The following is a 15,105-nucleotide window of genomic DNA, read 5'->3' as shown; positions in this document are numbered from 1 at the left end:
TAATAGAGCTTTACTTTGGTGGGCTCTGATTGCTGCTGTGATTTTTTTTAATGAATTACAATTGAATTTTTTTTTAATAGAAATCACTATTTCTTTTAATTAACCCCCCCTAAATTGGCCCTAGACTGCAATGCATAGCAATACCCATACATAGGCATCAGCCTATGTATGTGATTGGATTGGGAGCTGTTAGGAGGGACAGTTAAGTGACAGAGCAGCCCCCTTTACAGCGCTGTGCTAGATCACTGTACAAATGTTTATTGCCTTTTTTTATTGCAGCCTACCAGCTCCTATCGTGGCTGGCAGGCTGATGATGGATCCCCACTTTGTTTACTAGCAGGCAACACACGTGCGAGCGATCGCACATTCCCTTCTAATCCCACCCACCGTGTTAGGCTGGTCCATAGACAACCAGGCTCCCACCACTGATCGGCGTTAGGCGGTCGGGAGCTGGTTAAAGAACAAGTGATGTCCAACCATAGATAGAAGATTTTCTATGGTTGTACAACTGTTCTTTAATAAAATGTTGGTATCTGTTTTAGTAGACACCCATGGTTCTTCATTCATAGAAGCTCCCTTCATGTACAATGGGTATTTTTAGAGTAGGTACTTTACTGAACATATCCAACTTGGATCTGGTCTTCGCAAAATCCAAATGATGTCATAAAACTTCATCATTGTCACCATCATCATCTGGAGTAGGCCAATTTTAAGCAGTTTTTAACTTTTTAATTTTACATTTTATTTCCAATAACACAAATGATTTTACAATACTCAACAATGTAATCAACCTAGCGTGCGGTTTATAATTTTATTATATCAAAATGCCAAACACAAGAAAACATTCATTGGAATTAATGCTTAACCTAACGGATGACACAGGAATTGGTTTTTTAAATGGTTTTGAGCTGGCAGAGGTGAGGTTCTAAGCATCAGAGGTGGATAGAGATGTGATGGGTTCCTAGACAAAGTACAGGTAGTCCTCGGTTAATGAATGAGATAGGGACTGTCGGCTCGTTCTTAACCTGAATCTGTCGGGACAGCCCCCTTTGCCCCCGTTTTTAATGCAGAGTAAGCACAGCGGAAGGTAGATAGAGGACATCTCACCTGATCTTCTGCGGTAGAATGTCCCATTGTGCTGCCCGGAAGCTGTGCGGCCCGTCCTCTCACTCCATCCACTGTCCTCACGGCGGCTTCTCATGCGTCGCATCTCGTCTACCGCCGAGGATCAGGTGAGATGTCCTCTATCTACCTTCCGCTGCGCTTACTCTGCATTAAAAATGGCGCAGAAGAGGTAGTCCCTGGCGGCTTCACATGCGTTGCATAATGACGCATCAGGAGGCGCCGCCACTAGGGGGCTTTTCCTGATTGCGTCATTATGCGATGCATGAGAAGCCGCTGGGAGGACAGTGGACGGAGCGAGAGGACGGGCCGTGCAGCTTCCGGGCAGCACGATGGGATCTTCCACCGCCGAGGATCAGGTTTTATGTCCTCTATCTATCTTCCGCTGTGCTTACTCTGCATTAAAAATGGCGCAGTAGAGGTAGTCCCCAGCGGCGTGACCTCATTGCGGTAGGCCGGCAGGCATTCGTATCGGCGGATCATTCGTAAGTCGGGCGTTCGTAAACCGGGGACTACCTGTAATAGATTTGGGGCCCCCTTGTGGTCTTTTTGGTAGCTGAAATGGAGAGAGGTCAAAGAAGGTAGCAGGTGGGCCCCTTGACTCCAGTAGGCCCCAAGCACCTGCTTAGGTTGCCTGGTGTATGATCCTGCTCTGCTAAGTATGCCTATGAATATACAGTAAGCATGCATCATAGTTATTACCTGTTTTGTGGAGAGAAAAGGAATATGGACCAGTCTTCCCGTAATTCACACCAATCCGGCCGGTAGACCTCCATCATTTTCCTTACACGAAAACATATACTCTGCGGAGAGAACAGGTGATGTATTAACATGATCCCAAATACCACCAGTTCAGCCTTTTATTTTTCCTATGTACAGAATGCATTTACTAGAGACTTGTTTGCAAGTAATTGGAGCTGTCATCGGCTGTCTCGAATCAGCAGAGTGTCACTACCTTTTTCGTAAACTCTCCGTGCATGTCAGAGTGTTTAACCTTCTGTAGAAATGACTACAATATCAAGAGGGCTATTATTTGCTCCTGTCATCGGTTCCTGTCCTATAAATACTTGGCAATGATCCCTGAAATAGTAATATAATGCAGGTTATGTACAATCCATTACAGTGCATTGTATAATACTACAGATCAGACCTTGACTATATATAAAAAAAAAAGACACAAATGGCACTATCATTTTAAAAATGATGTAAACAGTAAATTATGCCAAGCACAATTTCCCACATTAAAAGTATCAATTGGGTTTAATGTAAATTTGATTCGAATTTTGGAATGAGATACAGTCTCAACATGGGTGCTTTTGAAAATTTCCAGACATCTTAAAGCAGCCGGGAAAGCCATACTATCTCAGGGAAAAAACACATATATAAGTAAATAAACCCGTATTTTTCGCCGTATAAGACGCACTTTTTCTTCCCCAAAATGTTGGGGGAAAAGTGGGTGCGTCTTATGTGGCAAAGGTACGGATTTCGGGATGCAGAGGTGCGCAGGGAAGCACTATATACATTACCTGCTCCTGCCGCCGCGCTCCTGGCTCCAATCCTGGCTCCCCGATCCTCTTCTTCCATTTACCGCTGCCAGCTGCTGCCCCCGCAGAACATCGCTGGCCGGTCTTAATTAGCCGCATGGATACGCTATCATCACACGCATGCCGCCGAACAACGCTGGCCGGTCCTCATTAGCCGCGCAGGGATACACTATCAGCACACCACGTGTGCCGGGGTCACGCATACGCATGTGTGACCCGGCACACGCTGATAGCGTATCCCTGCGCGGCTAATTAGGACCGGCCAGCGTTGTTTGGCGGCATGCGTGACCCCGACACGTGGTGTGCTGATAGCGTATCCCTGCGGCTAAGACCGGCCAGCGATGTTTGATGGGGGCAGCAGCGGGAGATGGAAGAAGAGGATCGGGGAGCCAGGAGCGCGGCGGCAGGAGCAGGTAATGTATGTGTACTCACGCTGCCTGCACAGGGGGACAATGGCACTGGAGGACACACGGACAACAGGGGGCCACAGGCACAGGGGATACTGCCACAATAGGGGGACACTGCCACAACAGGGGGACACTGCCACAGGGGGACACTGGCACAACTGGCACAACAGGGGGACACTGGCACAATAGGGGGACACTGACACAGGGGGCTGCAGGCACAACAGGGGGACATGGCAGGCAGAACAGGGGAACACAGCAGGCACAGGGGGACACAGCAGGCACAGGGGGACACAGCACAGGACCAGCACAGGGGGACACAGGAACAGCCAATCACTACACTGACCACATAGAGGAACATAGGCAGGCAACATGGGAACAACCAATCATAACACTGTCCCCTTATGTGGTGTAATAGTATGTAATGTAACTGGAAAGGGGGGGAGGGGGTAAAAAGTCCATCATAGACACACCTAAGTTTAGTTTTTTTCTTTTTTTCCTGATTTTTGCCCTCTAAATCTGTGTGCGTCTTATATGCCGGAGCGTCTTATATGACGAAAAATACGGTACATATTTTACTTACATAACATATGCATTTTACTGTCCACACTTTGATTTCAGTGAATTTTATATAGTACGTAAAGAGAAAACTGTTCGAGGCATTTTCCATCCTGACTGAAGCCAATCCTGGAATGGAATTTTCTCCCTTACTCTTTTTTATCGTAGGAAATGCACTGTCATATCTAGCTTGCTTTGTAAACACATGTGAGCACAGGATAGATCGTATTTCAGCAGCATCTGCAGAGGAGGTGAAGTGTATTTCCCTTCCCAGACTCAGCCAGTCACACTGAACTGCCCTCAGCCAATAAGTGAGGAGCAGTAATGTAGAAGGGGAGATAACAAGCTTCCCTCTCGTTCACAATGTACCAAATAGAGCCAGGCTGCATAATAATCATAGAGCAGTGGGTAAATAGAATATGATTTTATGGCTGACAATCTCGATTTAATGTTTTTATAGGCCTTTCAGTGATGTCCCCATGCACCATAATAGGGGAAAAATAAAGCTAAACATTTACATTTTTCACTTGCTCAGAACTTTGGAAATAGGAAATTTGGGCACCTGCGGCAAATGGACAATTTGGGCCCTGGCATTGGCACTAATGTTAATTAGCAGCGACGGGGCCCCCAAACAGAAATTCTGTTGCCCAGTAACATTTATTGTTAATATAGTTTATTTTGAATATGATCATTGATTGTTAATATTTGTGGTCATGTGGTTGGGGGGTGGTTAACATTAGGCCTCAAGAAGGGGGTTTCCACTGGTGGATAGTTCAAGTTAGGAGTCAGAAATGGGGTTTGTGCTGGGGGGAACAGTGAAGGTTTTACAGGGGGATTTTAAGGTTAGATGTCAGGGGGCTTGGTTAGAGTTAGGCATTTCTGTGTGAAAGTATATGCAGGTTGAAAACACAAAGTTTCGTAAAAGTAATACTTTTTAATGGCTAGCTGTGTGAGGGTAGGGTTAGGTTTAGCTGCAGTAAAATATTGGTAATATTTACTGATATTTTAATAACAAAAATGAACACTAATAGTCGAATATAGGTGTAGGTTTTAGGGTCTCCAATATTCTACTAACGGCTATATCCCGGAGCCTTTATTTCACATATGCAAAAGCTTTTTTTCCCCAGCTGTACATGATTACTGAAAATGTTGTTATTTTAATTGTTATAATTGAATAATTGTTAAATAACAAAATGTATTGCTTTTTATGAAAGTATAAAAATATATATTTCTATTTATGTACCATATATACTTGCAAGCAAGCCGACCCGCATATAAGCCGAACCCCCAACTTTTACCAGAAAAATCAGGAGAAAATGATTGACCCCCATATAAGCCGGGGGTAGTTAATGCTGGCCGCGTGTTCCCTCCAGTGTGTCCCAGTATAGCTAGTATAGTGCCCCAGTATAGCGCCCAGTATAGCTAGTAAAGTGCCCAGTATAGCTAGTAAAGTGCCCAGTATGGGTAGGTAGTGTCCCAGTATAGCTAGTATAGTGCCCAATATAGATAGTAAAGTGCCCAGTATGGGTATGTAGTGCCCCAGTATAGGTAGTATAGTGCCCAGTATAGCTAGTATAGTGCCCAGTATAGCTAGTAAAGTGCCCAGTATAGCTAGTATCGTGCCCAGTATAGCTAGTAAAGTGCCCAGTATGGTAGCCGCTTCCTGTATTCCCCTCTCCTGCTCGCTCGACGGTAACTAATTCACTGCAGCGCTCTCCACAGCTGCTGTGATGATGAGGCAGGAAGCAGGAGAGAGAGCGGCTTCCTGTATCGCGGGATAGTATGGGAACCGCTCTCTCTCTCTCCTGCTTCTGCCTCATCATCACAGCAGCCGTGGAGAGCGCTGCTGTGAATTAGTTACGAGCGAGCAAGCAGGAGAGGGGAATACAGGAAGCGGCGCTGGCTACGGTAATAGCAGCGGCGGCCGCGGGGGGAGCGGCGGGGTGGGGGGCGCAGACCACATGACTCGCAAGCAAGCCGACCCCTCAACTTTTGGGCCAGTTTTTGGGGGGGTGAAAATTCAGCTTGCTTGCGAGTATATACGGTATGTGTTTTTTGATGTGTAAACATACCGGGCCGCACACAATTTTACTTTTTCACCTGAGTTTTCTCCCAGGTGATATTTTCACTACTTGTAAGTAAAATGCCTTTTACACCATGAGCATGCAAACTAATACTCAAAATAATTTTGACAGTACTTTTTCACCTATCATTTTTTGTCACTTTTTCCATTGCAAAGTGCTAAAAAGTAATTATAAATCGAAGATGAAAAATTATCTCCTAGGAGAAAACTCAGGAGAAAAAGTGAATTGCATATGGCCCAAAACGTTTAAAAAATAAATATAATTAATATGCAGTTTATTGCAGAGATAATTTGTGGATTTAAAGGGGCACTACAGCGAAAAACTGCAAAATGTTAAATATGTGCAAACACATACAAATAAGAAGTACGTTTCTTCCAGAGTAAAATGAGCCATAAATTACTTTTCTCCTATGTGGCTGCCACTTACAGTAGGCAGTAGAAATCTGACAGAAGTGACAGGTTTTGGACTAGTCCATTTCTTCATAGGTGATTTTCAGCGAGACTTTTATTCTTTATAAAGATATTCCCTAAAAAGGATTTAAACAATGATGTTGGCCAGCTTCCCTGCTCCCTACACAGTTTTTTGGCAGTTAGACAGAGCAACTGCCATTCACTAAGTGCTTTTGAAAATAAATACATCCCTGAGAATCCCCTATAAAGGGATGGACTACTCCAAAACCTGTCACTTCTGTCAGATTTCTACTGCCTACTGTAAGTGACAGCAACATAGGAGAAAAGTCATTTATGGCTCATTTTACTCTGGAAAAAATGTACTTCTTATTTTGTATATGTTTGCACATATTTTAAATAGTACAGCTTTTTGCTGTAGTGCCCCTTTAAAGATGTGACCGGTGTAATAAAAATGTAGAAAGTAAATGTAATACTAAATCATGGCTCTGCTCTCCTAAAGCCACTTTATTAAATTAATGAGCATATCAGGGCCGGATTTACCATAAGGGGCCTGTAGGCAAGTGCTTACAGGCGCCTTATTTAGGAGAGGCAGCTCCCCTCCCCAAATGCCCCCCTACCTACTGGGAGGCTACTTAATACTGGGGTGGGGGCACACCTAGCTCCCTGTATTTGGGGGGAGGGGGGCACATCTACTACCTAGATTAATGGGGTTACCAAATACTGGGGAAAATCTGGCTATCTAGTCAGGGTAGGAGGAATGCCTACCTAATATGTGGGTGTGGCCTGAATTGAAAAGCAGGGTTTAAAGGGACACTGTAGGGGGTCGGGGGAAAATGAGTTGAACTTACCCGGGGCTTCTAACTGTCCCCCGCAGACATCCTGTGTTGGCAAAGCCACTCACCGCTGCTCCGGCCCCGCCTCCGGTTCACTTCTGGAATTTCAGACTTTAAAGTCTGAAAACCACTGCGCCTGCGTTGCCATGTCCTCAATCCCGCTGATGTCACCAGGAGTGTACTGCGCAGACGCAGACCATACTGGGCCTGCGCAAAACACTCCTGGGGATGTCAGCGGGAGCGGGGACACGGCAACACAGGCGCAGTGGTTTTCAGACTTTAAAGTTTGAAATTCCAGAAGTGAACCGGAGGCGGGGCCGGAGCATCAGGGAGTGGCTGCGCGGGCACAGGATGTCTGCAGGGGACAGTTAGAAGCCCCGGGTAAGTTCAACTCATTTTCCCCCGACCCCCTACAGCAGGGGTCTCAAACTCAATTTACCTGGGGGCCGCAGGAGGCAAAGTCAGGATGAGGCTGGGCCGCATAAGGAATTTCACAATCGCGGCGCATCGCCGCCTCTGCCCGCCCCTCTCACTCTTCCTTCACAGAGAGGGGTGGGGAGCAGCGGTGATCCGTGCGTCGATTGATGTCAGGAGGGGCAGAGCTGAAGCTGAAAGCTCTGCCCCTTCCAGGAAATGCCGGTGAATTGCCCCCTGGGCGATCTGGGGGCTTTGCAGCCCTCGTTTAGCGGCAGGGATGCGCAGATTACTTGGGAGCACTGAAGCAAACTTTAACCTATTTTAGTTCCTGGACGTAGAAACTACGTCCAGGAACCATGCGCACTACCGCGTGCTACCGCGGCCGATCGCGCGCGTGCACACGCACTCCCGGCCGCGGTTTCGGTAGCCATGGAATCAATGTATCGGGCTATGGTGCCCGATCACTGATTCCTCTCCCCCGCTGAAAAAGCGACAGCTTCTCTCGGAAGCTGTGCTTTTTCTGGCCGTTCCCTTCCCCGATGCGTCGCTCTAAGCGTGTGTTACGCTTAGAGTGACGTCATGTAAACAAACTCATGGCCGCCATCTTGTGGCCAAAAAGTAAAACTACAACTAAAATTAAAAAAAATTAAAAACAACACACAATTACATTATCAAACTATACTTTACATCCCACCCTCCCAAAAATACCCAAATAAAATGTTTAATATAAAAAAAAAACATTACAATAAAAAAAAATGTAAATATTTACCTAAGGGTCTAAACTTTTTAAATATCAAAGGAAAGATGAAATATTTCTATATTTTAAACTTGTAAATAGTGATAGATGCAAAACGGAAAAAATTCACCTTTATTTCCAAATAAAATATTGTCGCCATACATTGTGATAGGGACATAATTTTAACGGTGTAATAACCGGGACATATGGGCAAATACAATACGTGAGTTTTAATTATGTAGGCATGTATTATTTTAAAACTTTAATGGCTGAAAACTGAGAAATATTGATTTTTTCTGTTTTTTTCTTATTCTTCCTGTTAAAATGCATTTACAGTAAAGTGGCTCTTAGCAAAATGTACCCCCCAAACAAAGCCTAATTGGTGGCGGAAAAAACAAGATATAGATCAGTTCATTGTGATAAGTAGTGATAAAGTTATAGGCTAATAAATGGGAGGTGAACATTTCTCACGTGAAAACGACGGAACCTGAATGGGTTAAGGTGCAAGAATGCCTGTGCCTACAGGCTCCTGAGCTGTAAATCCAGCTCTGAAGCATATATAAAATATTTTGCAGTTACATACACTCTTAAATTAGCCGGCTCTCTATTGCAAGTAGGTATTACTTTTAGAAAATATGGTAATAAGAATAAAGTAGGGCATAATAGTGTTCTTACATGAGTACAAAATATAATGGTGCATGATCAACAATTCAAATCAACTAAGAGAAAATAGTCTTAATTATCCTAAAATGATTTTTAATTTTAAATTGCTTAAATGGGACAAAATAATTAATCTAAAACTACACTAAAATAGAAACTATAATTATCTTTATCAACATCATTTGGGTCATTTACATTGCAAAAAAAATATTGTAAAGATAAAGATTTTGTTAAATAAAACAATCAAATCATGCATAAATTAACTTAAAGTGGACCCAAATTAAAAATACAAGATTTCAGAAATAAAATCTATTTTCTAAAATATAATAATAAATAGCAGCCTTTTTTCAACTGCATGATGACAAATATAAAATATTTTACATTTATTGGAGGAACCCCTCCCTTCCTTTCAAATTGCCGGGATTTTTCCGGCAAACTGGTGGAGTAGATGGGGTCTGGCAATGGAGGAATTGCTAATGGCTGCCCCCAGTATAACCCTAGCTATGAAAAGAGAAGGGTAAAAAGCATGCACTGAAATGATCATAGGCTTGAAGGAGTGTTTATTTATCTTTGTATGTGTCAGAGTGGTGCAACTAAATATTTTTAATTAAAAAAATGTTTGGTTTGGGTCCGCTTTAAAATTAGAAAATATTTAGTTTTACCAATGATGGAAGTTGAGGATGCTTTAAAATCACTAGATTGGTGTGCCTGTCTCCTGAGTCTACCCCAGCTTGACTACATCATTGGACATGCTTTGCATTTCTTTGGTCACATGTCAAAACCTGCGGTCTTCCATCAGGCCGGCCTAAGGTAACTCATTTTGATTGGATCTTTTGAATTTAAGTATTGCATTCTGATTGGTGTTTAGCTGTTATTTATTTAAAGGAGTCATCAGGCAAATTAAAAAATAGCTGATTTACTTACATGGGCCTTCCTCCAGCCCCTTGAAGCTGTCTGTCCCACTCTGAAAGCTCTGCTTGCAGCCACCGACCCGGGTTTCCTGCACGGTGCAGAGGACGACCTCAAGGTTGTCCTTACCGCCTGTGTGAAGTGCCGCTGTCAATCAAGCTCATGTTGTCCGCGGCATGCTGCGCAGATGCAGAACTACTGCGCCTGCGCGGTAGCCGCGGACAAGGTGGACCTGATTGACAGCGGCGCTTGCACAGGCACAGTAGCAGAGGTCGACCTCTGCACATGGACCTTGGGCTGGCGGCTGCGATCAGAGATGCGGTGTGGGACATTTCAGCTGCAAGGGGCTGGAGGAAGCCCCGGGTAAGTAAATCAGTTATGTTTTATTATGCCTGATGACTCCTTTAAAGCGGACCGGAACTCAGAACTTCCTTTCCGCTCTAAAAGATAAGCAATAGCATAATAACCTTAAAAGAAAAACATTTTTTTGTTACAGCTGATACAAAACCTGCAATAAATCTGCAGTATGTCTACTTCCTGCTTTCATTGGAGCAGACATAGGGATAACATCCTGTGTGTGAAAATTACCTGCTCTGAAGATGCAGCCAACTGATTCAGCTGAGAGATCAAATAACACTTGTGATTAGTCACAGATGAGGGGGGATTAGACAGGCTAAACTCTCTAAATACATACAGGGTGCATTTCTCTATGTTTTCCTTCTGTCCTGTGCAAGAGTTCAGGTCCACTTTAAGGGTGAAGGTGTCTATGTATCAGTAAGTGCATATGTTGCATATTGTGGGCTTGAGAAAAGGCTTTTTTGTCTGGAACAGGGATGGGCTCATGAGTAGTTAGCTACTTGAATTCGTGATTTACATGAGGCTTAACTGCCTCAGCTGTGTGCATGGGAGACGAGGGGTTACTTACCCAGAATTCCGCCGGCTTCTATGCTTATCACATGTCATGCACACGGCCTATGGGACACGTTGCAAGACTCACTACCACGCACTTCCTCCTTCCGGCTTGAAAGAGGAAGTGTGCGGTAGTGAGAGATGCAACGTGTCCAATAGGCCGCGTGCATGACATGTGATAAGCATAGAAGCCGGCAGAATTCTGGGTAAGTAACCCCTCGTCTCCCATGCACACAGCTGAGGCAATTAAGCCTTATTTTAATCACGAATTCGAGTAGCTAACTATTCGAGACCTGTGTCTGTTGCCATCAAATTTAAAAGACACACAGATTGGACGACTTGAACATTTGGACTCAACAGCAACCACATATATCTTTCCAGTTGTATCCAGTGAGATGGCACTTTTGATAGACTGTGGGTTATCACATGTTGGTAACGATCTGCTTGCCAGCATACCTCCTGGATTATCACTATAAAATAGCATCTGTGAAACTTTCTGAATGTACAAAAGCTACTATTCAACATCATAATCCACAGTCCTTACATCCTCCTGTGTCCCTGTGTGAGGGAGAAATCTGTAGTGCAGTGGGAAGCATGTTCTGAAATGGATATTCTGTTCAGAACGTTGCTTTTGGATTTAGGTGTACTTTCAATGAAACCTGGAAAAAAAATGGACCAATAGGCTAAACAATTGTATTTCTAGAAATCAAGCTAATTTAGGCTTTCCCAGAATCCCTTGTCCTTATTTTGTTTTGAAGAGTTGAATATCTAGGTTTGAAAGCACCCACACAGGGAATTGACATGCTGAATATTTCCTCTTCTCTGCTGTACAAAGCTGTACAACCACACATCACATTTTGTGACCCGGTATCAGGAAGAAGTGAGTTTCAGTACCACTTTATCCAACTTTAGAAAAAACTAAAGGTAGCCATACACTGGTCGATTTGCCATCAGATTCGACCAACAGATAGATCCCTCTCTGATCGAATCTGATCAGAGAGGGATCGTATGGCTACCTTTACTGCAAACAGATTGTGAACCGATTTCAGCCTGAAACCGTTCACAATCTGTTGTGGTGGTGGTGCTGCTGCTGCCGCTCCCCTCCCCCGCCGCATACATTACCTGCTCCGCCGGCGTGACTGCCCCCGGTTACCGCTGCTCCGTCTCCGCTCTGGTCTCCAGGTCCGGCATGCTTTACTTCTTCCTGCCCGGCAGGAAGTTTAAACAGTAGAGCGCCCTCTACTGTTTAAACTTCCTGCCGGGCAGGAGGAACTGAAGCATGCCGGAGACCAGAGCGGTGACCAGGGGGCAGTTGCGCCGGCGGAGCAGGTAATGTATTGCTGCTCTAATGCGTCGGTCGTCAGGCACTCGAATGCCGCTAGCGACGCGCTCCCTACCCGCGGGCGATCGACGGTAATTTTCCGCACGGAGCGATCGACGGGATCAGACGAAATGGATCGAAATTCGGCGTGTAGCGCGAACGATTGGCAGCAGATTCGATCCCAGTGATCGAATCTGCTGTCGAAACGGCGGCAAATCGGGCCAGTGTATGGCCAGCTTAAAGGTCTGTACAAATGTGATAACCATCGGCTGAAGCAACTGATAACGACCCTTTCAGCAGACGATCATTCTGTGTGTACAGTGTCCATTAATCAATCCTGCACAACATCGGGCATTGTTAAGGATAAGTCCTGTTGGATCTTTAATGACCCCCAACGCCCAAGCACGGCTGACCATAATTTTCAACTTCCCAACCAATGGGAGCTTTTCCATTGTCTCCTGCACATCACCCCTCTGCCCCCCTCCATAGTTACAGAACACATTGCTAGCCTCAAGGATAGGTATGTGTCTGTACAACATTGTTCCCCAAATTGTTGCCCGAAACATCATTTCCCAAACCCTGAAGGATGACAATTATGATGTGTATGTACTTATTTTTTTAGCCTTTTCAGGGAAATTAGGGGAAAAAAAGAACACAGACAAGTTCCAAGTAAGATTGGTTTTGTGTGATAATGTTATCTTGCTACATGCCACTTCAGGTTACCCTGTAAGATCATGAGTTCAGCTCTATACTTACATAATCAATTTCCTCCTCTTCCTCCTTATCTTTGCGGTTGTTCATCTTTGGAAAAACATCCTTCATGATCTGAGATGCTTTGACACTCATATCCTGATAATCCCCAGTGGAAGTTGTGCCTTTGGTAGATGCCCTATGGTTAGCATGAGGTCCAGAATGTTCTGGAACGTCTGAAGAGCCCTTATTGTCCAGGGACATCGCTCTCCTGTGTTTCAGGCTAGATGCTCTCCTGGTATGCATTCTGTCTCTGTGATCCTCTCCTCGAGAGAGTAATGATTCGTGTTCAGCTGTACATGGTCTTGGCTTAATACTCGGCCGGCGTCCTAGGCTGTTCCAGCTGGATCTCCGGCTACCCCAGGCTCCACTTCTGCTCCACTGATGGGGCCGTGAACTTGCCTGCAAATCATAAAGTTGCAAATGTATAAGATGAAATTCCTCCAAAGAAATTATGTCGTTCTCGTACAAAATGAATATTTTAACCCTTTATCAGCCAATTTTTTTTCGAGGCTTGCAAGTGCTCCAGACCAATTTATTTCAGCACATTTTTTTTATTTCTTCTTTGTTACCTTTCTTAAATTCGAATTAGTAATACTGTAATGTGTATTTATGGCCACTTGTCACTAGGGGGCAGTGTGAGACAATAACACAGCACTTCTGCTTTCACTTTCTATATTTTCTGCTAGTAGAGAGAGATCAAATCATGCCAATAATTTACAGCACAACGAGTTCTGCCGACTGAGGTCAGAAGCAGTGAACTCTATTGAAGCTGCTTATGTGTTAATAGTTTCTCGGATCAAATTCTAGGTGGGCAATTTCAAATGTAAGTGCTTGGTAATGTTTCCATATTTTCTCCTATATTAAGTCAATGGTAAAGGTAAACTGGATTTGAATTCTGTGAATGACTATCAAACATTAAAACTTTTCAATATTACTTCTAACTGCATGATGGGAAATAACAATGCAGGCATGGGATCTATTGATGGGATTTTCCAGTGCTCTGCTAAACCTGTACAAGATCTTTGGGCGAGATAATAATCTTTTTCCTGCTGTGTAGGGCGCAGCATCAGACTCGGTCATGTGTCACATCTCTTCTTGTTTTAAGTATCAGCCCATTTCATACCTAGGAATCATTAAAATTCATGGTTTAATTATTTCCCCATTATCTCTAAGTTACCTTATAAGAGATAACACAGCTCTCCACCACCAGTGATGTGTTTAATTGAGGTGTTGCTTGAGTGGAATGAAATAAATGCCACGCAGTCGAATGATCGGCGATCACTTGGTTTGTACTTCTAAAGGCATTACCAGCAGAACTCCTCTGCCATCTCTCCTGCCTTCCCACATTGCCACCTAGTAGCTTAAAGAGACTCTGAAGTCTCATAAAAATCATCTTTTTATTTCAAAAATGTCTTTAACATGATAGCCCTAACTAAAACGACGCATCCCCGTGGCAGTAATCTAACTGAATCCCCCCAAACTCCCCAGGGGGCAATCTGGGCAGTGCTTCCGTGAGAGGCAGAGCTTTCAGCTGCAGCTCTGCCTCTCCACGCGTCTATCAGCACAGATCGCTGCCTCCGCCTGCCCCTCTCAGTCTTCCTTCACTGAGAGGGGTGGGGAGAGGCAGAGATATGCGCTGTTTGACACGTAAGGAGGCAGAGCTGCGGCTCATAGCTCTGCCTCTCACGGAAGCACACAGGGCAGCAAAATCCACGACCAAGAAAGTCGTGGATTTTGCGGTAGAGAGAGGGGGGAGTTAGGGGGGATTTAGTTACATTTCAGCCGCGGTGATGCAGCATTTTAGTTAGGGCTATCATGTTAAAGACATTTTTGAAATAAAAAGATGATTTTTATGAGACTTAAGTGTCTCTTTAAGCCTAATATCTGTTAATATATAACACTTGACTATGTGATATTGTGGCTGAATATTGAATACTGTGGCGCAATATGATTCTGTTTTCATTTGTGCTTTCCACACGTAACTTTTTGTGCGATTCGTTTAATTATGGCAAAACCCAATAGCATTAGAAATGCACATGGTAGGTGGGTAAAAAGTAGACAAGTGTAAAGAAAAGTTTTATCCTGCAGAAAGTGCAAAAAACGAAAATATTGGAAACATGAACACATAGAAAAAATCCTCTTGACTCTTATTATATGTGTGGCATTGCGTGGTTTTCTGCTCTGTGGGAAAATGTGTGTGATTTTAACATGTGTGTGACCTGATTAAGTGTGCTGCCTGGTAACAATTAAATACCATGCATAAGAAATAACATTTTCTAAAATAAATTGCCCTAAGGCACTTGCAAGCCACTCATTAATTTGGGGGTTAAAAGGTTAAACAAGACTCTTAACCTCCTTAGCGGTAACCCCGTGTGTGACACGGGGTAAGCCGCCGGAGGGTGCCGCTCAGGCCCTGCTGGGCCGATTTAAATAATTTTTTTTTTT

At 44.1% G+C, this 15,105-nt stretch overlaps 1 protein-coding gene across 2 annotated transcripts in view; it reads right to left on the bottom strand.

The window, feature by feature from the left end:
* CACNA1I (calcium voltage-gated channel subunit alpha1 I) overlaps nt 1–15,105 on the bottom strand; it is a 614,989-nt gene that overhangs the window by 216,377 nt on the left and 383,507 nt on the right. For both annotated transcript variants that reach the window (XM_068252020.1, XM_068252021.1), the window contains 2 exons: nt 12,664–13,059; nt 1,825–1,925 (listed from right to left, as the gene is read on the bottom strand). In XM_068252020.1, the coding sequence (XP_068108121.1) occupies nt 1,825–1,925; nt 12,664–13,059 (497 nt within the window). The remainder of the gene's footprint in view (nt 1–1,824; nt 1,926–12,663; nt 13,060–15,105) is intronic.

The sequence above is a fragment of the Hyperolius riggenbachi genome, chromosome 9, assembly GCF_040937935.1.
Source record: "Hyperolius riggenbachi isolate aHypRig1 chromosome 9, aHypRig1.pri, whole genome shotgun sequence".
NCBI classification, from domain to species: domain Eukaryota; kingdom Metazoa; phylum Chordata; class Amphibia; order Anura; family Hyperoliidae; genus Hyperolius; species Hyperolius riggenbachi.
Note: the sequence above shows the minus strand (reverse complement) of the source record. Positions and strands in the feature narration are given on the sequence as shown.